Genomic DNA, 26,823 nt, shown 5'->3' on the forward strand with positions numbered 1-26,823 from the left:
TTATTCTGTGTTTATTAGTCTGGGGACTGATCAGTGGCATTCACCTTCAAGCAAAGAGGAAATTTTGAGTAGAGTAAGAATTCTCAAATAGGTACATTTTTTATGTTTTCATAGTCTCTACAATTATTCTACTGTAAGAAAAAGCAGAAGGAATTTCTTCTGAACAGTCCTTAGGCACAATGTATGTTAAATTTACTTTTTTAGTGACGGTGTGCTTTGATGCTTTTGTGACTCATTTCTGGTAACTCTGCCAACCTGTTGTCCTTTTCCCAACAGTGATGCCTGATCCTGTGATATTCACCTATTTTCTAGGATTTATTCCTGTATTGGAGCTCCTTCAGGCAGGACTTGTTTTTTACTTCTGTGTCTGTAAGACACTTGGTGCTGAGGACATTAAATTGGGCTGAGTAAGTGGTACTTAAAGATGCTGCCATTACAATGCTGTGCCTCACTAGGGATGTTTTAGTTTGTGGACATTCGATATTCAGAGTTGCACTTCAACTGGTGTTTTCATTATTTTCACTCATAAAAGCTTGGGTTGCTAATCAGACAGACATAATTTTGTAATAATTGCCCTTAAAATGAGGTCTGCTTGATTTTTTTTTTTTTTTTTTAATGATTGAAGTTTTGTTCTTGACTATGAAATGTGAATGCCTTTTTCTATTTTAGTTGAAAAGAAGGTGGGACCAACTACTTGAAATAAGTCATCTGTCCTTGCAAAGATGTTTGACAGCTGTATATAACCAGACACAGATTGGCATAGTGAGGGCAACAGTCAGATGTCGTGCAGGAGTGGTGAAAGAAGGGACTTTTTCAGCCTTTCCTTTTAGCACTGCTCACATGCAGCAGTGTCATTGGTAGGCATAACAGTTTTGTAATTCCATGAACTCAGTGTCTTGAGAGTGTGAGTAAGCCCCAGGACACAGAACTCGTTTGTTTTCCTTGTCTTAAATTTACCCAGTGATCTGACCAGCGAGCTGATGATCAACTCAGACAGTAAGAGATTTGGGATTTTTGTGTGATCAGTGTGTGTATTTCAAAGGAAAACCTGTGGCCCACCATCTCCTGCTAGCTCATTCAAGTGAGGAATGCTTCTGCATGTGGTTCTTAGTAACTGAGGATAGCACAATGCTGCTTTGTTCAGGATGGGAACACACACTGTAAATGAGTAGAACAAACCATGCTGATTGTTTAGCAAGACTTAAACATGCAGAAATTGTGATATGACTCCAAAATGCATCACAGGCATTCACCCACATAGTCTTCTGTCACCTTTGTTGACAATTGTCAAATAGACATAAAACTCTTTCTTGCTTTCAAAATGCTTTCATTTGCTTTGTACAGAAATGTAATGGCTGCTGCCCTGCTGATGGGTGAAGCACATCCTGTAGCTGCTCCTGAGGATGGATTTCCCTAAAAGCAGCTTATTATAATAAAATGTTAGGAAACTGTCAGGTACATACAATTGTATGATAGTCCATATGGTAAACAAAACCAAAACACAAGATAGGAAATGAAGTTACTATTTGTTGAAAAGCCTTTTTCTTTCACTTTTTATATCCAGATAAAACTTTACTGACAATCAATTCAAAAGCCCGTGGAATATTTTCACCAGAAGTCATAGGTTACCTCTGATGATATATCCTTAAACTGTTCTTCTCAACTCATAAATATCTCTTCTTTAACAGAATGGCAAGAATTACTGATTGGCAGTACATTATTTTAGAACTAGAACTTTTAAACTGTGTCTAGTGTTGGTTTCCATCAGAAGATCTGAAGCAAGTGACAAAGGTTGCTTTTGTAGCTGCGTTTGACCTGTTGGTATCTTGCATTTTAAAGCAGGGGTTCTTTTTTAAAAATTAGGTTTTTAAATCTACTGCATAGCTTAGTTGGAAAAAATACCTTTTCTTTTTGTTTATGTAGCTTATAGCTTCATGTTACCATCAGTCTTCAAAGATAACATGTAAGATCATGTAATTTTTTTTTTTAATCTGGAGGTTTATGGGAGTACAATGTGATTTTAAAAATCTCCATGCTAGGGAAGATAATATTCCATATCTTTCATATTCTGATTCATATCAGGATATTATTTCATTTACTCTTGCTTGTTATATTAAAATACTAGAAAGTCCTTAACACTTACATCAATGTGGAACTGTTCAGAATTTGTACAGGGTAATGAAGAGTCATGACATACCATTGCAGAGATGTTTTGGTTGGTTTTTTTTTAAAATAAATTGTGTCTTCCCTTATTATCTGAATTTCAGGTAATAACTTAACAGCTAAGTCTAAATAAATTGAGTTGGCAGGGACCCTCAAGGATCATTGAGTCCAGCTCCTGGCCTTGCACAGCACCATCCCCAAGAATCACCACTTGTCTGAGATGTGTGTGTGTATGTGTATATATATTTATATATATATATATAGTCTGCCACTTGTGATGTTCTATGTATCATAAAGTAAATCCTGTTCATAGCTGTGTTTCTTTCTTCTGATGCTTTTTTATTTCAGTCATGGTTCATGTATTCATCAAGAGTAACATTTTCCTCAGAGCTGGTTGCTGTAGCACTATTTATATAGTCCTGTAGTGAAATTTTAGCTCACTAAATAGCTTTCCCTCAGGAAGCATGATCAAAGTGCTTTGTGCCTTTAGTTATTGTCAGTAACCAGGACAGTTTCTACTGGAGTCTTTGGGAAGGGATGATTTATGATGTTTTGCTGGAGGCCACACAGGGTATCTTTGTCTCTTGAGACTTGGGGAACTCCCTCATTGCTTAAGACAATTTCTGAGTCTCACACTTTATTAGCAGCTGCCTGTATTCACTCTGTAGCACTATCTGGAGTTCAGTAACATGACAAAAGCTCTTTGTGATTTTCTATTTTCCCCTAATTGTTTGTTCTAATAAACTAACTTTTGGTGTAAAAAATGAACAAGAAGATTCAGAAGTTAATGAGTCTAAAGAAACATCTGTTAGAAGGACTTTCATTACCATGCATTTCCAGGGAAATCAGAACATAAGGCAGGACAGCTGAAGAAGAGCCTGTTTGGCTTAAGCAAATGAATAATGTGGCCCAGGACAGAGGATCAGCTTTTCAGTCAGCTCCTAATAAGCAATGCATTGTTTTTGGCAGTTAACCCCAGATGCTAAGCTGGTGTCAACTGCATTGTTCTGTCCTTTTCTCATGCCAATGTAATGTGTTCATCCTGGCAGGATCCATTTTCCTTGTTATTTTTTCAAGGCACCATACCCAGTACCTTTTATCCAATGGGCTTAAAAAAATACCTGTCCCTTTTAGATTCTTGTCTAGAATCTAAAATGATTTCCAGTCTAAAACTAAATCTCTTAAATCAACTTTATACCATGCTCTAAAAGAAAAGGGTGGTGTCTTCTGTATTTAAAAAAGAGATCTCAGGGTTTTTTGTTGTAATGTATCTTTTTATTTCTCCCTCTCTCCCTTTATGAAACTATTAAAAAGTTAAAACTGCTTTTTCTACAAGGGTTATAGACATACAAAATTAGCTTTTATACAACAGGCACTCAGGTGAAAAAAATAAATGTAACAGTACTTCTCACACAGTGAAACTTAAAGCACATTTTTGAATCACTCAGGCCCAGATTTACTGTTCTGCAGCCTATGTTTGTATTCTGACATGACAAACAACACATAATGAAATGAACATATGTAATTATAACAAAGAGACAAGAGTCACTCCTGAAGTCCTCATTGATGCTCATCCTCCATTACAGCACTGATTGATTTAAACAGCTCTTTATTAAGAAATGCTGAGTTTATGAAAATTGGTCAAACACTTTTTAAATCACAGACTAGACATGGCATGAGACATTTGATAGAACCAATACAAGCAAGTTTACAACCTGGGCACTCTGAAGAGAGGTTGTGGTGTGGTTTTAAATCACTCTGGTCCTGGTGAGGTGGGGAGGAATGGTGTCTATAAAATAATTTTTTCTCCAGGATTTGGAATAAGGGGACACTTAAAGCGATATCTTGGGAAGTCCCTGGGATGTTTTTAAAAACATAAAGCCTGTGTGTATGTGAATTGGCTTTATATCTTTTGGCTGTAGCTGGTTCTATAAGGTGAAAAGTTGATGGGAGATGGAGAGAAATGTGCCAAAGGAAGGGATAGTAGAAAAATCTCTGTGTGTGGCAGCCCAGTGTTACCTGTAATGATGCCTGTGATATGGAAAGCAGCAGAATACAGATCCTTTTCTGTATAAACTGGAAGTTGTGGTGTGGCCCAGTATTCCTCTCTGCCTGATGCCTCCCCCAGGTCTCATGGCTCTCCTGGTCCACTCCAGCCTTGAATTCCAACCTTGAACAACTTCCCCCTGTCTTGCTCCTGAGCATAAATATTCTTTTAGTGCTAAAGGTGTGATGTGTTTCTTTCATTGTCATTGGATAGAGTACAATTGTTCCCATTTGTTCTGAAGTTGGGTTAGCATAACCTGGCTCACTGCTTAAAATTTCTTTATGATCAGCCTGATACATTTTACTTCAATTCAAAAGAATTGAATTTGGTCCTCAATATTTGAGGCATCAAACTCAGTTTCCAGGGCTGTGCAGAGCAATTAAAATTGGAGTTTTCAGGATGATTTTTTCTGGATATTTTTCTCCTCTGCTGAATTACAGAGCACTCTGCATGTTCATTTTCATTTACATATATTTATTAAATATGAAAGTAATTTTAAAGATGAATCTCAAAACTATTGTATGCTCATGCTGAAAAATGGTTGGTTATTAGAATAATATTTTTTGTGTTAAATCCAATTCTATCTTCCATAGTTTTAAAAGCTGCTATTGCTTTTTTAATTCCTGAGTTTCTGTTTTCCCTCTTCTGTTCAAAGGATTACTTTATGGGAATAGTGACCATGTAAGCAATTTACTCCCTTTTAAAATTAATCTTGAGGATATATTTTTATGAGTTTAAAGAATTGTTGATATTCATCATGAGGGAGCAGAAGCAGACCATTAATTTTTTTTTTTAAGAACAGAGTTATTTTTGAAACTGAATCTGTCAAAATTTAAAATTCTGATTAAAGGCTTCTAAAATTCAATCTCATGAGTTGCAAGTTTTCTGTAGTTGCATTTTCCTTCTGCAGTGGTTGTTCATTTGGGAATCTGGTGTTTGGCTTATAACAGAGTCCAAAGTCAGTATTATATTTAAAATTCAATATTGATGAGTACTTGCTTAGCTCTATCAGTACAATAACTAGATTTGGGTAATGGCTGCCATCACAATTTATTATAAAATAACATCTACCTTATGTTTTCAATGTTTTCAAGAAATTATATAAACATAGTGTGTCAGTATGTGGAACTTTTGATGATGTATTTTACCTGAGTACCTTCTTAGTAACTTAGAAAATTGCTGATACAGGAACAGTTCATTGTGTTTTGAATTCCAAATTGTCCTTTAAAGGCAGCAAATAAAGATCTTGGGAAGGCAAAGAGAAATTAATCAATACTTCTACTCTTGGAAAAGCACAGAGACAACACCAGATTTCTTTTTTACCAACCCAGAACCTTCAGGGAGACTCTTGGTCCAGAAAATAGCAGTTGAGCAGCAATGGTAATTACTACTTCTCTTTTAGTTTGGAGTAAAATTAGTTCTGCAGTTATAGGAAAAACCATTTATTTTAATGGATGTTAGTAATTTACAGTCTGTTGTCTGTGTGTGAGGGTTTTGTTTGGCTGCACTTTTTTTTTATCCTGATACCACCTTTTTTTGGTAGTAAATTGGACTTCTCTTATAAATAGACATTATTCCTTTGAGGTTAGCAGTTCAGGCACTTGTACCTAAAGAGGTTTTCATCCTCTTTACTGTCACATTATAGCAATGTTCAATATATCTGATAATGGTATTTTCTGAAGGCTGACTGAGAATTGTAACAGGAGCTGCATTATATAGCTAAATGCTTTTTAATTTTTTTTTTTTATGCCTGAATGCCTCATTCAGATTATCTTTTACTCTTCATCAAAAATTAAAAATTATAATATAAACTCTCTGGACCATAAACCCCTCTTTTCTTTCCTCTGTTTGCACAACAGCTAATGCAGAGAAGTCCTGGCTGATGGCTTTTAGGCAATAAACTGTGTATAAAAATAATAATACAATTAAATTCAACTTTACAGCAAATGGATGATGTGCAGTCAACATCCATGAGGAGGGGCTTTGTTAACAGACATGTTAGGTGAATTGGAAATTACTTCCATTTTATTAGAACTGTGTTTCTCTTGCCTTCACACTTTGCTTCCCATTTTGCTACTGCTGTTGAGGCAAAGCTAATGAAAAAGAACAAATGATAATATACAGTGGAGATCAGCAGAAATTGTAATCATTAGGCTTTGCCAAAATAAAAAGTACTGACCTATTACTGGAGCCTATCTATTCCTTTTTCTGATGACTGCCTTTTGAAAAGTCTGATTCCAGTTTTTGAAAAGTAGGAGGATGCTGCTCCTCCTACTTTATTTACAAATATTCACTTTTTTGATGCTACTTTTACAAATGCTTGCTTTTTTTTTTTTTTAATTTGCAAATATATGAGTGAGGAATGTCTCTGTGTGTTGTTAGTTGTCCTTTAGTGCTCTGAATTCTTTTGAATTATTGCATTTCACACAAATTACTCTAGAGTTTGTGTAAATAAATACTGATTGTCCCACAGAATTAATGGTACAAGGGCATGCCATCCATGTTACTGTTGTTAAAGTTCTTCACACAACTCTATAATGTGAATATAATTCCAGTATTTCTCCCTTTTCAACTTGTTCCTCCACAACTTGGGGGCATCTGCAACTTCTTCATGGCAGAGTTCACACCCATTCCCAAAGTTAAGGCAGATGCAAATCAATCGTTTTTCTTAGAGTTGGGGTTTGAACCAGTCCCCTGCTTTTGTGTAACATTTCCTAAAATAAGGAGGCCTTCAATTTGCTTGCATCTCTTTTGCCTGCTGATGCAGCACTGTCCCTTGACAAGCACGTGTGCACTGTGCTTAGCTCAGTGTCTAAAGGCAATGTTGGGTATCAGAAGAATCTTATTTCTCAGTTGCATATAAAAACTGTCATTTTTTCATCCCTGCAAGCACTGAATTCCAACATATAAGCCTTTATTTGTTGTTTTGCTGTAGCAGTCTGTCTTGCTAGAAACACGTAGGTTGCTGAGGGATCATCCACTGAGACCTCTCTCCATTAGGAATTTGCTGGTGGTAATACACAGGATGGAAAAACTCCAATTCTGAACCACTGGCTCCGAGATAATCAGCAGGCAGATCAAAAACTTGCAGAATAAATTGGAGAAGAGCAGCAGTATGCCGAGCTGTTATCAAAAGCCATGGACCCTGAGTAAATGTTTCACAGGATAATGTCAGAGGCAAGGCTCGTGTCACGTTTAAGAACGTGTCCCAGTTGGCTTCTCTAGACCCTGAGTGCTGGATTTTAAATGCTTGGAGTTTTTGCAGCATTCACTATAAAAATTGGTGAGGAGGTTTTTACTCATCCCATGATATTATGTTTGCCTTTTATATGCAGGGAAAGTAGGACTAGCTTGTCTTCCCTATTTGCATAGGAATTCTTCTGTGCTTGTGGTAGTTGTAGGTTCATATCTGTGGCAGTACATTAATACCTGAGATCTTTGTACTTCAGCTAAATTGCTTTTTAGCCCATTTTTGGCTTTACACTTGGTGCTACTTTTATGTAGAGACATCTACCTGTACATGTACATTTAGTCTTATCTTAGCATTCCATTAAAATCCACATAGGTTTTGCCCCACACCCAGGAAGAAACCAGATTAAATTTACTAAAATCTTATTTTCTCTAGAGAGTTAGTGCTGTCTGTATATATCTCTGTGCATTGAGGAATATTTACTGCTCTGGTATGGCCTGCATATAGATCCTGGAAAAATCTTGCCATTCTAGAATTCCTCTGTATATTTTCAGTGTTCTTATTTTGTATTTGAGAATTATCCATGAAGAAGAAAATATTATGATTTTTTTATAATATGTATTTATTTTCTCACAGTAGTTGCAGGAAAAGAGTGGGACATTTTAGCTTTTCTATTTTTTGGTTATTAATCCATTCTTATGAAGGTGACTAAATCTCCTATGTTTTTGTTCTGAGTACACCACCAGCATGGTCCAACAGGCAGCTCCCAATTGGGATCAAACACAGGATGCTCTTCTTGTTTTCTGTGCTCCAAAACTGAGGGAATATTTACTGCACCAGTCCAAGAAGTGGGCCACCACTGAGTGTACAGCTTGTACCATCCATAAAGGCCTGAAGCTGTGTCAGGGAATGTTTAGGTTGGATATTGGGAAAAGCTGCTTCACCCAGAGTGTGGCTGAGCACTGGAACACCTCCCCAGGGCTGCCAGAGTTCAAGGACAGTTTGGAAAACAGGCACATGGTGAATTCTTGGGGCTGTCCTCTGCAGGGTCTGCAGTCAGGCTCAATGATCTTTGTTGGTCTCTTCCAACTTGGGATATTCTTTGATTCCATGATTTTACCCCTGCTGCCTCTGCATCGTGGCTGTGAGGGCACTGTCAGGAGGTGGAGGTGTGAAGGAGTGCTGGAAGAGGTGCTCCTGCACCATTTCTGAAGGAAAGAGCAAACCCATCCCAAATCTGTCCCCTCTGAGGGAGGAGAGGCGGGGAGGAGACATCATGGCAGAAGCCCAGGTTCCACTGGTATCTGCATGGAAGGGAGGGCAGGAGGGACAGAGGGAAGGGCTCCTGCCCCTCGAGTTCCCCATGGCTGCAGAGCTGTACTTGGGTTCCTTCCTGCAGTCTGCTCCATCAGGGCTGTTAGCTGAGGTCTTGCCACCCATGGATTCTGTTACATATTTAATATGTTTAAAATCAGCTGTTATAGTACTGGGCAGCTGAGAAATAACCTTGTAAACATTTTCCATTCATTTTTTGTTTGTTATTGCTTTTGTTTAGCAGAAACATTCTAGTGGTTATAATATTTCTTGTTGTGTTGGGGTTTTTTTATTAATTTTTCTATAATTTCTCTTCTTCGTAGCATTCCCCCATGATTGTATTCACAGTAGTGTGTTGTAATAAAAATGTGCAATATTGTACAGTATGTGCAGTTTTCATTGATAATAATAATAATGAATTAATAATTTTTCTATTTCTCCAGCTCCCTAGATTTGAAATATTTTAAAATATTTTAAGTATGCTCTTTGGATAGATTGTAAATATTTTTTTTAATGTAGCATGAATACTTCAATAACATACAAGCAGAAATGTTTTCTAGTTTAATATTAAAATGGAGATAGAACTAAGCCTCAGAGAATGATACAACAGAACTGAATTAAACCCTCTAAGTGAGCACGATCAGACAGAAGGGTGAAATGTCAGGCCTGGTGTAACCCACTTCATTATGCCTTGTTTTCACAGTGCTCACACAACAGTGGATGATCTTAAACATGGTAATTGAATAATTATGACTCAGGATGTTCTGCCTTAGGGCATAGTTTCTGCTTTTCCTGATGTGGCAAATAATGTACCGTGTCATTTTGCATTAGGAAACGCAGCAGCCAAGCTCTGTGCACTGGTACAATTGTCTGCAGCACCAAGCTAAAGCACAGCCCTCTGTGGAAATCCAGATATTTAAGGAGGCTTTCACATATCCTAAATCTGGTTGATGTCTGCAAAGTATTTCATCATATAGCCTTGGGTTTTTTTAGCAGAAATTGCAATATGCCCACAAGTAATGCACAGGTGTTAGAGGAGTTTGTGGCAACTTGGTGTGCAGGTTGGTTTGTTAAAGTGGCTAAAAATTGGACCTTTTATTAGAAAAATTGGACCTTTTATTGTATTAAACTGTTATAAAAGCATGCTTATTGAGCCACGTGTGTGTGTGTGTGTATATATATATGTATAGTTCTATCATTGGTGACATTTCTCTGAAATAAATGTTTACTTTGAGAGGTGCAACTGAAATGGATGGCCCACATTAAGGTGGTAGATAGAGGTTTACTCTTTGAAGGGTAAATATAACTTATGTCCAGGTGAAGTGGTGTTAGAAGTCCTTTTTGCATATAGTAAACTGCAGGTCCTATTTTTGCTTCATGGCACATCACAGCTTGATTCTTCTGCACTGCTGGTGAGTTTGCCAATGGCAGATGAGGTGATGTGAAATGAGTTTGCTTCTGGACCAGGAGTGCCCCAAGAGAGAAAAACAAAAGAGCTGCTTTGTGCAGCTGAGTCACAGCTACCAATCTGCATTTTGTATGTTGAAGGGCCAAAATATTGTCTGGAAATACAAGATTAGCAAAAAAATTCCAGAGTAAATTCAGTGAACTGTGTGTCGTCTCTCATCATGACTGTCTTTTACTTCACACAATTCAGTTTTGTTTATTCTCTACTTAAAAATTCATGTAATTCTTTGATGTACAGTAGGATCAGAAACATTTCTGAATGGCTTCAAGCTATGTATAGAATTAGTAAAATCCTTGAAATTATGGCAATGATCCCTGCACTAAATGTTTCTCATTATTTGGTACTAAGGCTAAATAGCATATTTTTTCAAAAATACTACTTTATCTAAATGTCAGCTTTGTATGAGAAATGAGATATTTCAGGGAAGCTTTCCAATGAGTGAGTGAAAAATGGAATTACTTTTCTTTGGGCTAGGTGAGCATTGATCTCTGAAATGTTCAGAAGGTGCTGCAATTCCAGGTAGCTCTCTGTGGTGTATTTTGACACTTTTTTTTCAGAAGAGGGAACTGGCTTACAGGTCTCTTGGCTTGCCCATCAGTCTGTAGCCAGCATGATTCTTCAGCTCACTTTCTAGCTGTATTAGAAAGTCCTCTTCATTCAGCTGTGAAAGTCTAATATGCATTGGAATTAAATAGAATACATGAAATTTGGGACACCTATATGTATGTAAATTATTTGCATTCATTCTGTGTAAGCCTTAATTTAACTTGCTAAAGAAAATAATGTTTTATATGTTTGAACTAGCTCAGTATCTGAAACAACTCCCTGTACACTATGGGAAAGAAAAGGCCAATATCCTGCCATCCTTTCCTACTTGTAGTTGCAGTAAATGCTGGTATAACTATTACATGGGCTGGTGTGGCTGCCTCAATAACTGTATTCATACATACATTTTACATTAGATTGAATACAAGGAATTTTAAACTATTTTAGTTACTCCAAATCAAGCTATTTATATATGCAATACAGGTAGTGGATGAAAATGTAAAGGAAGCATTTTTATTCTATGAGATTTAACTGTGTTTTATCCACTCCCTAAGTACTGCAGAGTGTTCCTTTATGCAAATCCCTCTAACTAGTTAAATACTTTGTTGTGCTAATGCTCAAGAGAGAGGGAATCAAACTGTAGAATGCAATCCACTTGTCTCCATGTTGTGTATGCATGACTGAAGGCAAAAATATCTTCAGACACAGAACTTTAAATGTATCAGAAGAACAAAGCAGGATTTCTCACTAAATGAGAACTAAGCAAGGGGGATTTTTCATGGACAAGTTATGCAATGCCATCCTGGTTTAGCATAACTTGGACCTTGTCAGTCTGAGTGGTGTCAGCTCATTCTCAGTGTGGGTCACGCCGTGATTCCTGTGTTCTGAAAACTCTGGAGGACCTGATTAGGGAAGGACCAGATCTCTGCTGGGTTTGTAAGTGGTTTAGAATGCAGGGACTTAATAATAATAATTGAGATACTCAGCTGCAGTAAGCCTTGATTCATTGAATATAAGTGAAGAAAAGAGGAGTAAGTAGCTCAAGGTGTGTTTCAGTGTCTGTGAATTCCAATGATTTTTCTCTCTTTTCTCTGGACTAATTCAGGTACAAACCATTCATTTCTGAGCACTAAACCACATAACCTGTAATTTGTAATCCAGCCAGAGTTTTAAAAATAAAAACATATTTTTAAAACCATGCTGGAGCATGTCTACACTGTCAGAAATAGTGGGTTTTTTAAAAAGGACCTATTTTATTTTCAGCAGAGGCAGAGATATGACAGACAAGAAGACAATTTAGAGTGTATATTTTAGAAATTTGGACTCTGATATCAACTGATGTAATAGAGAAAACCATAAATAGTCCCAAATTGTTTTAATTGGTATACTCATAGTATATCTAAAATGTTGGTACAGGCTAAGGGAGGATTTTTGGATGTGACTGGTGCCAATTGTAAAGAAAATAATTTGATAAACCACTATTTTCATATCTTGATTTTTATTGAAGCATCTTTTATTGCACTTGCATTTAAAAAACATATTTAAGAATTGTTGACATCTTTTGCCTTTAAAGTTTCAGAAAATTAGGTCAAAATTTCCCTCCATCAAAGACTGAGAAACTCAGAAATGACTTTTGCCTGTAGGACAGGGATGAAAGCACATTATTTTAAAGGCCAGTGAAATATAACTGCAAGCAAACTTTTACTGTTGAAATCATAAGACTCATTCATCAGAATTCAAATGGAAGGGAATCTAAATGCTGATAAATTAGAAAACAAGGCAAATATTCAAATCCTCTTTAAAAGTGTAATAATTTTCTAATAAGGCTGTATTCTTAATCAAGAATTTGTAGGTGCAAAGATATCCCGGTATGAAATCAAATTTTTTAGTGCTGTTTGCCCACCTTTTGTGTTTGAGCACAAACAAAGCAGTAAATGTCAAATAGACGCTTAGGAGTTCTTATATAGAGTGGATTTTTGTATTTGTATCATGGATGTTGGCAATTGTAACTTCATGCTAAAAAATAAATTATCAGAAAACAAAAATATAAGAACTTTTTCAAATTTCTATGAGTATTCATAAAATGTTGAAGAAATTACCTGTGGGGATAACATAATTCTTTGCATTTTGAACCAGGGAGAAGTATTAAAAAATTAATATAATTAATCACCAAAAAGATCAGAATTATTTGTAGGAACCTGCTTACCCAGGTAAAAGTAGCTCCTGTGTACTGACCCCCAAAAATGGCCATACAGGACATGAAGGACAAGGTGTGGTTAAAGTAACCTGTATATAACCTGTGTCTGTGAATATTTTTAATTTGGTAGTACAGTTTAATAATCCACTGAGTGGGACTCTTCAGTCTCCCTTTGCCTGTCATCAAGGTGTCTTTGCTGCTGGATTTTCATGTTGCCTTCTCCTAATACAAATGTCAGGGTTGCACATAGGAAAAATGACAGCTGATGCTGGTCTCTCAGCCCTGTATCCCAGCACTGCCAAGCTGCCTGCCTCTGTATAAACTGGATTTTCCATGCTGGTATGAAGTGTGGGCATAAAGAAGGGCAATATTGAGCAATCAAAGCAAGATCCTACTCCATGAGAAGCTCCAAACCCCTCCTGACCTGGTGAGGAGAAACATCCTTCTCTTCTCCTGATGGCCTTAGCTGAGGGTTTGGGACCTATTAGCAGTGCACAAGATCCCCAGTGCCAAATCTGAATACTTTGTCTTAAGCATTGAGCACTGGTGGAGAAAGTTCTCCACAGGGGCAGGGAAACTGCAATGGGGGCACTTTCCAGAAATTTCTCCTGTAGTACCTTCAATGGCTTCTGTAGCCCACATCATTTCTGCTTTGCAGGGAAGGATCAGAGAATCCTTTAGGTCATCACATCCCAGCACTGCTCTTGTACTTCACACCTTTGTGGTCTTTCAGCTCACCTTCACTGACAGCAGCCTGATCTTTGTTTCACAGAAAGGAGCAGCCTCCTCTGCAGTGTCCCAGGCTTCCCTGCTGTCATTTGGCATTTTGAACCTGTGCTAGAGCTAATATTGAGTGGGATCCTTACCCAGATGAAAATAGAGAAGGTTTGCTGGTCCTCAGTTAAATGGGAGAGAGAATATAAATTTGTGAATTCATGTTTGTTGGTTAAAACAGATCTATTTTAAATAACAAAGTTCACATAATCAAGAAATATCTTTTTCCCTGTTAATAATCAACCAAACACCACAACCCCAAGAAAGAAAATCAAAACTCATGTTGAAGGGTTTGAGCATTACATTTTAGAATACTTCCCTCCATTCCAAAGAAGTAGGGAAAATTAATTAGCCAAATCATCATTGTCATGCTCTTTTTAAGTCTGCTGAGGAAAATCATTGAGATGTGTGGCACCTTTAACTCATAAATAATATCTTTGTTTCCTTTTGTCTCACTATTAAGGATGTTATAGGCTTTTTTTTTTCTTGGTAAATAAATTTCACTTAATGAAATTCCACCTGTCTCACATATTATGGTGGTGTAGATTTGAAAGCATTTAGCAGATGCCCATGTGAAAAAAACTACTAACACATTGCAGGTTCCCTGACATTTTCAACCAATCCAGCTGGAAACAATAGCAGAAAACAAGTCCACATTGTTGAGAAATTTAGGGCTCTCTCTAATGCAGGTAAAGGATTCCTGTGCAGAAAGTGACTTAGTGTTGCACAATATAAAAATGTCTGATGTTTTCAATTTTGTCAGAGGAACATCATGAATATATTTTGTTGTATTTTTTTACTCTTTATACAAACTGTACAAAACTGCATATAAAAAGGAGCCAATTAAGATTCCAGGTAAAAGATAATATTGTCTCTTAAGTTCTCACTCCAACTAATCACTCCTAATATCATATGAGAGTTTCTAAAAAGTAGCAGTAAGAAATTCTGATAATTTATTTGTCCCTAGGCATTTTAATCTGATACAATTATTTAAAAAACCCTTTAAGACTGCCATAAAAATCCTATTAGTAGTAGTCCTATTAGTAGTTCACTACTTAAAATCCTACCAGTAAAGTCAAGCTTGGGGAGGAAGTAAAGGAATGGGAAAGATGACCTTGACTTGCCTAAAGCTTGCAGTATTTAATTTGGAAATGGGCCATATTAGAGAAAAGCAGGTAAAAGCAATGTGCACATAATTCCAATGTGGACAGGGGCTGTGTAGAAATATACTTTTGGAAGTCCCTGCACATTCTGGTGAACTAATCATTGCAATATATGCATTTAAAACTCCTTCATTTTCTTGTGTTAAAAAAAGAAAGGAGAAGAGAGAAACTGAATGCTATGTGGAAAAGTGTCTTCTTGTTCCTTTTGTTTCTTTCTTAGGTTTTACTGTGGGTAGAAACAGTAAAGCTGATTTTTCATCCTTGTTGTGCAAATCCCCAGTATGCAGTGCTAACACAAGACCTATTTTCTGTTTGAATCTAAGCCTCTAAACCACAATTTAAATGATGCACAGTGCTTGTGATCATATCCATAGCAAAGGGATGAATTCTTAATATAAAATGTTCTGTGATGTTACATCTGTGCAAGGTCCTTCAGTGCTTTCCTGTGCTTCACTGTGATTTAAGTTATTGCGTTGTCAGTGTCTTCAAATAACCATGGCAAATTCAAATTTAAAGTCTGTCAGTTGGAAGGCAAATTCTAACAATTTACTGATAGTGATTTTCCTTTAAGGTAGCTAGCCTCTGTCCTAACCACATACAGTTACAATAGCATTCCACAAGTCTACTCATCTATTTTAAGGATTTAAGGGTGTAAGGTGGATGTATACAGAACAGTCTGTAGGACAGTGACTGCAGAACTGCTAAAAATATGTTGAGTACATTGCTTCCTTCAATGAGGGTTGTTGGATCAAAGCAAAGGAAAGAAACTAAATGTGGTTGGAGTGTTTGACCCAGCTGAAGTGGCTGTTCAGACAAGCCTTCCATTCCTGTGACACAGAAGAGCTGTGCTTCCCTCTGTGTCATTGCCACAATCCTGTACTTGGCTGTCCTCTCTGTTGTAAATTAAAATAGATGAAAGCTGTCGAGCCAAGCCTGTGATAGAGGCTAATTTGATGTGATATAATTGATGAACTCTAAATCGTCCCACTTCTCTCTCTTGAAACATTCTGACTGGAGCTCAAAATGCCGGGGTGCTTTGATTTACACTCTGTCACTTTTATATTGAAAGTCTCAGTGTAGCAGCAGTGAGGGATTAACTTCTTCACAGTATTTCTTTCTAATCTGTACAGCATGCACACACACAGCCTGGTGCAATCCCTTGTAGGAGCAGTACTGGGAAAGTCAGATTTCCTTGTTTGCAGCTGGTTTGTGCACAAAATTATTTATATTAATAGAATAGCAACCTGACTTCTGCTGCTACAGGTATTGCCAAGTTAGTCTCTTGGAATTAGTGTTGTGCTTCTTATTTCAGAACTGAATTTTAAACTTTTTGGTGTAGTTAATGCCTGAAAAACCTCTATTTCTGAAATTCTGATACAGCTGAAATATTTTAGGAGATTAGGCAGGTTCTTGTCCCTTTAGCTTTCTAGGTAGCAACTCAAGTCTTAAAATAATTCTCCATAGAAATGTTACACATTTCAGACTTTCTGCTGTTAGCAGTTTCTTGATTTTTGTACTTTCCTGTTCAAGATATTTGAACTCAGAGCGAACTGTCTTGGTTCCCTGGTTTGTTTCAAAGGTAAGGGATGCTCAGTGGCCTTGATTTCTTAGTTCTCTAGCAGGAGTGGAAAGCTTTTCCATCAAGTTTTACTGTTCAAGTATTCTTGAGCAGCCCCCTTTAGAAGTGTAGCATCTCAGATCTGCTAAATCAGTTTTGAACAGAAGCAACATGAACAAAGGAGTGCTGCTTTGATTCACATTATTACTCTGATCCAAGAGCAGAACTGCAGCAGTTTCACAGGCTCTTGTCCCCTGCACAACATACAGGAGAGCTGGCTCTGCCCACAGCCATCCCCCCCAGCAGTGTGTGCCAAATTCTTGCTGACCCGAAGGTACCACGTCTGGTGAGCAAATCTGTGAAGTCTGAAATATTTCTTTGGCAAGCACCCAGATTTCAGATGGGCATCCTAGTTTCAAACCCCTTCTTGCTGAAAATGCCAGGTGGGTGGGATTCATTATAAGGATTTTCTGCACACTTGGAGTGACCAGACTCTTTTCTGGTCTTGGCTGTAACTTAAAACTATGTCTTTACTAATGATTTGATTGAATGGCTGATGTGAAAAATACTGGGTATTAAAACTTCTACTGGATGCAGTGGTTGAGATTAAAATGAGGCTCATTTTTAATGAAAAGTGATTTAACAACCTTGTAACTCAGGGTCAAAATTTGCAAGGCTTTTATAGAAGGTTTTACTTCCCCAAGACAGTAGCACCAGGTACTGCAGCTTGACCATTCAGCTCCTCACACTGGGGATTTATGTGAGTCAGAGCATTTCCATCCTGACACAGGCAGGAACACTGGTCAAGGTAGCTCTTCTTGGTCCCCTCTTCAAGGCAGGGTCAATGATGGTTATTCAGCTAAATAGTCTAAAGATTAAAGCTTGAAAGCATTTAAAGGCATCAGTCAGTCATGGTACATCACCAGTTTAACTTCCTTAATGGTGATATCATTTATGCTTTAAGGAGCTTCTAAAGGATCTCTTTAGGATAGTTCTATGATTATTATTGGTGCTGCACCTAAAAAGTTTAATTTACATTGTCACTTAATCAGTGTACCAGTAATCTCAAATAATAGATGGTTTTAAAGAATTAGAGGTAATGATAAAGACAAACTTCACCTTTGTTGGAATACAGCCAGGTCTTCCTACTCAGGATTATTATTTTTTATTCTTTTTTAACTTTGCATGTGTTACAATTTCATTAAACTATGAATAAAAATAAATATAAGCCTTGAATTCAATGTCATCTGGAAAGAAAATCTGAGTATTTGATCACCTCAAGTGACTACAGGGCCTGGCATCCAGGTACATTTTAGACACTTCAGCTTTTTATAAATTGGCCTAGCTCCAATTCAGTCATTATAATTTGGACTGCAACTTTTCACATCACTTCACAGAAGAAACAAATCCAGTGTCTACCCTTTTTCTGTTATGTAGGTTAAAAAATGCATTGACATTGTTTGCAATGTCCTGCACTTTAGCTTCTCTTTAAAGAAATAGTATGCACACTGCTTTTTTTTCTGACTTTCTCTGTGCTAGGGAATGGTCTCTTTTAAAAAGTTCTTTAGTTAGAGCCTCTTTAAAAAGGTTCTTAAGTACCTACAGTGACAATGGGGTACAATATCAAGCAATAATGTAGAAAAATATGCAGGAGAATGCTTGCTAAATATTTTCAGAAATCAAAACCTGGTTACATTTATTTTAGAATATGTAGAGAATTAGCTAAGCACATATGAGATTCCAGATCCTGTCAGGGTTCCAAGATTTCAAGTATGATCAGAGATAATTCCCATCTAAGAAAAGAAGAGGGCAAAGGAAGGGCTGGGCAACTGGACACCAAGCAATTTATCATGAATTCTTAGGGAAGTATTGGGATAAACAATTTTTCATGATCTGTAGGAATGTAGAAAAAAAAATGAAGAAGTGAGGCATTTAATGTGTTTTTTTTTTTTTTTCAAGCACAAGTTGTGTCAAGCCAAACCCAATTTCTTGATACAACAGATTACCAGACCTTTTAGACAAATAGGAAGTGAATGTCAAAGTGTGTTCTAGAAGTTGTTGGATACAAGTTGTTCATTGTAAGGGAAAGGTGTGTCAGGTGGGCTTCTGCTGGAATTTGGTTCTGGTGTAGATTTAAGAGACTGAAGGGAGCAGGAGTGGTGAGATGATATTTACATACCCACGTTTGTTTACAGTTGAGAAGGTCGAAGGGAAACTTCAGATTTATAAAGAACTCCTGTAAAGAACACAAGAGTTTTGGGGGAGATTTCTCCTCACTTGTAGACAGAGAATGGTCTCCACTGCAGACAGTACAAGAAACAATTGGCTTAAATTTCAGCATGGAGATTTAAGTATTCTGGACTTCTGGAGGAACTGTGGAACCACTGTGGCCTTTTTAAAAAACATAATCTGCCAGAAGAATCATGATCACACTGCCCTTGTGTAGGACCAAGGCATAGGGGTGGGACCAAGTGATCTCATGGGGCACCACTTAAACCCAGTTTCCTTCATCAGAGCATGTTTGCTATCTTTAAAGCAATTTGAATTACTTTAGGAAGAGCTGCAAATTGCCAGCTTGTCATCTGTTGTTTAAGATAAGAACTAAAGCTATTTTTTAACAGTTATGATAATGATGGCTAATATTCATGGTGCCTCATGTCAAAAGGCTTAACAACCTTGATAGGAAAGGCTGAGATTTTGTTATTTTGAGGAAGTTTCACACTGTGGCTATTTCACTCATAGAAATGGTAGTTACATTTTTAAGTAGTTCTTTAGAAAACATTTTAAAAGCATTATTTATGTGGCACCATTGTAAATGAGAGTTCCAAGGGGTAGTTTGCACCATACAATACTTGACTCTTTCATATTCTGAAATAATTTGAAGACATATTTTAATATATTCACTTATAAACAACCGTCCTTAGGCAAATACAGAATGTTTTCTGTGGAAACATTTCAACATCTACAATTAGTTGACCTGTCTCTTCTATGTGCACAGAATTACTTTGCAGAACAAGTATTTTTAGAAATTTTCTGTCAACTGAAAATGTCTGTGATAGCTAACTGCAAAATATTCAACAGTTTGCTGAAAGGATTTTTTTAAACCCCCTCGATTTGGAATAAGAGCACGATTCTGGGATTAGCAAAACCTACAGAAAGACTTAAGTTCATCTTTAGGAACCTTTAAAATGTTCATGATTACAGATCTGTGTAAATGTGCAACATGGATTCACTGTGATCCAAGTGAAAGCGATAGTAGGATTAGGTCTTGTTTAGCACTTCTTAAATTTTAAAGCAGGGAATTGAATTTTGAGTTCATTATTGATTCTTAGCACCCAAAAAATCTCCCCATGCCAAAATATTCTTTAGGGGGAAAAATATGAAGGATCAAACGCAGCCTTGTTGTAACATGATCCCCCATAAATTGCTGGCAAATGAGCATCACCCACCCAGGGTGCCCCTTTCAGTGTTCTAGAGATGGGAATTCTATTCCAGTATCACAAAGTTCCAAAAGCTGAAGTCGCAGCAGATTCACATTTTGCTCTTTGCTTGCTAATGTGCAATACATTAAATATCTGTTCCTTGGATCTAGCAAAAAAAATGACCTTTTCAGGGCTCATCTTTTTTTCTCATTTTTGATTTGTTCAAGGGAAATTGCAGACGACTGGTATTTGGTTTCCAAAAGGGATACATAAAAACTTGACCTTTTGGAACTGTTATTTTTTGGGGATGTGTACACTGTATTTTAAGTATGTCTTAGCTGTTGTTTGCTGGACTATGTCTAGTTTAAATAGCCCTTCATTTTATTCAGTATAAAGCTAGGACAAAAAGTATAACTCCTCTCATTTTTTTTCCCATGACAGATCTTTGCTCACGCCTGAGAGCACCTTTTCTTCAGGCAATTTTACAAGAAAGTGATATGGAATAGGCCCTGGTATCTCAGGAAGTTTCCACAGACTCTATTTTGCAGTGCAAATAGCACGTTATACTGTGTCCATCATTGTAATATCTCATTGCCTACCTGAATGCACTCTTGTGTCAGGGAACTTTCCACTTAGCACGGTGGGAAATGAGGCAGAGGGAAGTGATTGTTTAGGAAGTTCATGATGGAGGCAATGACCAAATTCAGATTGTCAGATTCTGTCAGAACCATGGCTATTCCTGCTGCTTGGTTTCCTATGCCAGCTTTTATCCATCTCTTGAAATCACTGTACCTCATGCAGTCATGGAATAGTGAGCTTATTTCACCTAAAATCCAACAAAAAGGTTTAATGACTGTGATCTGCCTTTCCAGTGAAAGCAGCTGATTTGGAAATTAACCAAGTCAAATAGTTTATTCAACATGTAAATGAGAAATTGCTGTCCTTTGCAGCCATATAAATAGCCAATTTAATCTGAAGAGATTTTCAACACCAAGAGTTACAATGAGAAAATTTACAGAGAAGGCAAGCTTTGTCTTGTGCAAATTAAAGTGAATAATCAGGGCTTCATTAAAATATCACTACATATAATTCAGTTTGAAAAAGGGGACTTAAGAATTAGGAAGAGAATTAAATTGTGTTTCTAACTAAAATATCAGTGATCCACGCAGATGTGTGTAAGTCCATGTAACTTCTGCTGATTGCATGTGGCAGTAAGAATCTTCAAGAATATTCAATGAATGGGTGAATTGCATTGTTTAGAGAGGCTCTGGTTTTGCAGGGCTGTTGATTTACATACAGCCTTCATTTTTTTTAAGCCTTGGAGCTTGTCAAATGCAGTGTGATCAGAAATTCATCAGTGCAACTCTCTGTGAGGTTTTGACATTTTTTTCTCCTTGCAAATATTTTTCCTATAAAACTCAGATTTAATGCATGGCATTGTTAATGCTTCTGTTGTAGCCTTTGGATGTTACTCACATCAGCAGCTGACAGTACAGAAGCAGCAAAGGAGGTGACCAAGTTGTAACTGCAGACAAGTCAGAGCTGCAGGATGAATAAGCAGAACAGGAATTTCAAATTAGACATTTGAAAAATCCTTGTCACTAGGAGGGTTGTGCAGCACTGAGCTAGACAGCAATTTGCAGAGAGTTGCAGAATTACCATTTTCCTGGTTTTCAATACTCACCTTGACAAAGTCATACATGTCCAGGTACCACTTTGATAGTGGTGTCATCTAGGAAGAAAACCAAACCCATCTAAGATGTGAAGGAACTAAAACTAGAAAACCTAGGCAGTTGTTGCAGTTAAAATAATAGACACTTTTCCACCTGCCATACCCTTATTTCTGGAACAGTGTACTGAGACTTCCCAGCTCTGTTTGGCAGTCAGAAGTCTCCTGAACATTTTCTCTGGTGTTTGCTCCCTCCTAGTCCTACCCCAGAGTGCAGCTGCCCCGTGATCCTGGGCATGCACACTGGTCAGTTCACCCTTTATGGCACACTCTGGGTACCTTTGGTTGCCCATGGGCTACAGGAGCTCGTTAGAGGTGCCCAACAGCAACAGAAAGATCTTTGAAAGGATTGCTCTGTTCATCCTGTTATGGAAGTAAAATGGCCTCATTCTTTTCAGCTCTCCTAATCTCAGTCTCTGTAGAATGTCTGCTACTGTATAACAAAGAGAAAGCACACCTCTCCTAGTTCCTAACAACTCATGCACTTTATTAGATTTCTTCCAATTAGGGCTTTTCCAGGGCAGTTATGCTGGAAGGTGAACAGCATAGAAAAGCATAGTGCTAGTCAGAAGAGCAGTATCCAATTCCACATGAGAGGGCAAGTCTTAAAGAAAAAAAGAAACAAAAAAGGAGCAAAATGGTAACCTTTCCTAAAATACAAGACTTGAAGCATGTCAGCCTGAGTTTGATGAAATATTGTGTTTTGTTAATGTTAGCTCACTGTAATATCTATTTGGCATTGAGTGTTTTATTGTACATGAATACAATATAGGCATTAAAATATTTTGAAAGGTGTTATCAACGAAGAGCAAAAAATATCAACACATTTCTACTTAAATAAGAACTGTGCAAGGAATAAATTTCCTTATTATAGTGCATACAAGATGCCATGGAACATTTAATTTACTCCAAACTGCATTGATCAGAGGAGGGGTATCCCCCACAGAAATTTTTTTGATTATAAAATTGAATTATATTCTCAGGCAACTGCTTTCTTGAGATAAAATTCTAGATGGGAAAGCAGGTCCCATTTCAAAATCATTATTTCACTAGGACACCAAAACTCAAAATTCTCATAATCTACAGGCTAAGATGTCTGCATGTTCATGCAGAATCAGGTGAAATGCATATTCCCATGATAGGGAAATAATTATGCCAAAATGGTTGGGTTTAGAAGAATAAAATAAAATATGGGTGTTGAGTGAGAAATTGACCTAATTTATAGTGTCCTAGCATCTTACTGTTCTTCACTGAAGCCACCTATAATTCTATGCTTTATATGAAAAACTCTTCAATAGGATATAAATTAATACCTTGGAATTGCTGCAAAATAATAGAGATGCCTAAAAAACTTAATCTTGTCAATAATCTTGTACTAATGAGATTTAAAATTATGGTAGAACTTGAAGTTGGTTGTCTACTAAGTCAAATAAATGCTCATTGAATTTCTCAGCCCTGTACTGAGAAAATAATATTTTTAATTTCCCATACTTTAAAGTGAATATTTAGAGATGTGCCTGCATTCCAAATGCTAAAGATCAAATTTGTGATAAAATATTCAAATATTACATGTAAATACTATCTGTTTATGTGATGTCTCCAAGTGAATGTCCCCAATTATTGCAGAAGTGTGGTTTTGGGGATTTGTTCTGTAAATTTTAAAATTCAGTATATTTTTTGTAATTGAGTGTATAAAGGTAACAGCATTGTAGTTTCACTTTCCACTATCCCCTGTTTATTCTGCCTCAGTTGTGATGAAATCTGTGGAGGGATTTTGTTTGGTTTTTTATCTCTTTGCTGAGAGGGTAAGGAAGAGCTTTTTCACTCATCTCATGAAATGTCTTTTCAAAGATTTTCCATGTTCCTTGCCCTGTGGGTGAGGTACGAAGTCCCCATAACTGGAAGCTCTAGAACTTTGTCCCAATATTGGTGCAGGGACCGTTGCCAATGGTGGGAGTCTGTGACCTTTTCCAGCCACAAAACTGATTTTAAATATCATAATATTTTCCTGTATTTCTCATCATTGCATCTTGTTTTTTTCTGTCCTGCACCTTGCAGAGATCTTTAAAATGATGAAGGAAAGCAGCAGTGTTTTGAGTAAAACACTTTGATGTGCAAGCGCTCAGCTGCCAAAATCAGCAGCGCTTTATGGGCAACCAAACATTTTCAAGTTTTCATTCTTGTTTACAGAGCTAATTAAGAATCTTTGTAGCTCTCTTTTCAAATGGCAGACTAGCAAAATGACTGTGACTGTCTTGTGAATGAAAAGGTTCTGCTGAATGCCTGACCAGGAGTAGAGGGGGAGTAACCTACTGGCCTTAAAACCAGAGAACATATCAAATATACATTTCTTTTTAATCTGCATTAAATAGATCTTTTAAATAGTAGTATGTGCATTTGGAACATAGGTTGTTCTGCTTGTTTAAGTGTTTTCCCCAAGCAATTCTATTTGTTTAAAACAGTGTTTGGTTTCCCATTAAAAAGTAAGCGCTTGCCAATAGCTCTGCAGACTTAGAATACTGTAATGAGTTCCATGTGGCAGGACTGTTCTAATTACACTGTTTTCTTCAATTTTTGCTATTTTAAGAGGAAAAGGAGGTGCATATAGTAATTTTAGAATGTAGTGACTCATTATTTTATACTTTAAGTTTTTGTGGCCTTTCTTAAGTTGTTGGTAGGACTGGAGGGTCACAGTAGTTTTTCTAGCTGTAAAATCTACTAGTAAATTGTATTGATGCAAATCAATGCTGGTGTAAATTCTAGACAGAGACCAGCAGTTTCATGTTGAAGTAAAGGGTTAAAACCATAATTCTTAACCATCTAGATATTCATACTTGGTTTTTATTTATTCTCAGTATAAAACATGCAGTTTTGCCCACAGACATATTGATTGCCCTCTTGGTGTGATATACTGGGAGCCATTTGTGCAGGTCCTTGCTGACAAACTCTGCTTGGCTATAAAATCCAGGCCTTGGGAATGTGCTGGCTGTGCACTGAGAGGTTCTGCTCTGATTTTAACGTTACAAGTGCGTCTTTAAATTTCTATAGACAATCTTAAAATGCAAGTTGAGGCAAAATGCATCAGAAGCTCTACAAAATGAGTTTGTTGCTTTGTAACTGATCTTAAATCAACAGTGTTTATTTATTAGTAAGCTGCCAGCAAATGTTTGCTTGCATACCTTTTATTATTTCAAAGGCTTTTATTGGCAGTATGTCACAGTGCTGGTGTCATTTACATTCAGGCACCACTTTCTAATGTTTTAAGCTTTCCAGAGATAACAGGGAGAAAAACGCTAAGAAAATGAAACAGATCTTTTCTAATAAATCATTTTTGCGAGCATTTTGTCTCTTCAAGATTCTGTGACATCCTGTTCAGCTGAAGGAACACACCACTCGAATTGCACAACTCATTCACCTTAAATATTTAATAATGCTTTCATTAGTTGCACTGAACCAGTGAAGTAAGATCTGTAATATCTACTGCTGGTCATCATTTTTATTCATTGTGGTTTAATAAGCATTATAATTACAGACTGAGGAAGAAATATGAGTTAACTTTGTGGTTTTGCTTGGGACTTCTGTGCACACTGGTATGATTGGAAGGGATTATACAAGCTCTGTGGGCTGAGTGTATTCTAATATACTGGTGCAGAGTTCCCAATCCTGGCACATTATTCTTCATATGAAAGTAACACCAGAAAAGATCCTGCATAAAATTGAGTCCTGACACTATTAACTCCATCTGGCTTAGTTGTGAAATATGAAAATTTGAAGGCCAAGTGGACTTGTTTTTGGCAGGTGTTCTAATGCATGCATTATCAGTGGAATTAGACTTCAACTATTTTTACCAACCATTTCCTATATCTGTTTGTAACTTACACAAATAGCAGTTATTTAGAGAACAGTCAGTTAGGGAAGCTTTCATTTGGAAAGTTTGTCAGAGTTCAAGCTAAAAGGCCGTTTGTAGGCATCATAACCTTCTGTGCTTGTTTCTCGAGTAAATATAGATGGTGATGATTATGATTTGGTATAACTTTCTCACTCTGGTATCACAGAAGTGGCTGTGTGCATGCTGTTTGCATTCTTATGTTTTAATGGGAGGTATAGTAGGGCAGACTGATATCTGGTGCATTTTTTAATGTTTTGTTAAAACATCATTTTTTCCTCATCAGCAACTTATGCGGGAGCGACAGCAGATGGCCAGCCGCCCCTTTGCTTCTGTCGATGTAGCACTGGAAGTAGGAGCTGAGCAAACAGACTTTCTACGAGGGCCATTAGAGGTAGGAACAGTGGTGCTGACAAGGGACCATTGTGATTTGCATATTTATATTGCCAGTCTCATCTGCATCTGCTTCTGAAACCAAGCAGCATCTGATTACCTGGAGCTGACAAGCCTCAGCTATGTGTGTTTTGTCATTTCCAAGGCACAGAGTTTTAATCTCATGACATAAGCTGTACCTAAAACCACTGGAGAATCCATTAGCCTGGGCTGGGGTGACAGGCAGCTCACCTGGCAGTCCTGTTGTGATGGATGTGAGCTGAAGGAATGCAGGACTTGGGCAGGAGTCAGCAGCAAATGTCATGCTCAGTCCTTCAAGTACACAGTGCCATCTAGTTAACATCTATCTTAATTAACAGAGAGTACAACAAGCAACCTAACTAAAGCACCTTAGAGTAAAAATTCAGTGTTGTTTCATGCACAGAGGTTTAAAGCATACAGACTGTGCTGCATGGTCCTGTTTGTAGGAGATGGCTGCATTACTGCATTCTTTTATTGCAATTGCAGTTCATTGGAAAAGAAATAGTAATATGTAAAGCAATATAATGTTGGAATGGTGTAATAATGCATGAAATGGATTCTAGAAGTTTCACCTGAAAATAGAGGGAAAATTACCATGTGTGGATAATAATGAATATCTAATCTAGGTTCAGATTTTGGAAGATGATCTTCTACTTCTCTACTCCTTTAACTTTATTTACAATATTGTGTTTATAGTTATTACTTCAGCCTATTTATGGTGGGGCCTGGGAACAAGGTGTGCTAGCTCTGAAATCTTTCAAGATTGTACTCTTCATTGCTGCCAATTCTTCTTAAATTCAAAGCTTCTCTTACTTTCCTCAATAACCAATCTCAGTGGAAGGTTAAGTACAAGCTGCCAAAGCTCCAAGGTTCATGGAGAATGAGTGATGTGAAAAACAAAAGCATAGCAGAAAGGAAAAGATTCAGCTGTTGAGTACTTATCAAAGTGAGG

General features: G+C 37.2%; 1 protein-coding gene across 2 annotated transcripts in view; it reads left to right on the forward strand.

Annotated features, from left to right (window-relative positions):
• ATRNL1 (attractin like 1) overlaps positions 1 to 26,823 on the forward strand; it is a 432,570-nt gene that overhangs the window by 289,316 nt on the left and 116,431 nt on the right. For both annotated transcript variants that reach the window (XM_059852017.1, XM_059852018.1), the window contains exon 27: positions 25,744 to 25,851. In XM_059852017.1, coding sequence (XP_059708000.1) covers positions 25,744 to 25,851 — 108 coding nt within the window. The remainder of the gene's footprint in view (positions 1 to 25,743; positions 25,852 to 26,823) is intronic.

The sequence above is a fragment of the Haemorhous mexicanus genome, chromosome 7 (assembly GCF_027477595.1).
Source record: "Haemorhous mexicanus isolate bHaeMex1 chromosome 7, bHaeMex1.pri, whole genome shotgun sequence".
Lineage (NCBI taxonomy): Eukaryota > Metazoa > Chordata > Aves > Passeriformes > Fringillidae > Haemorhous > Haemorhous mexicanus.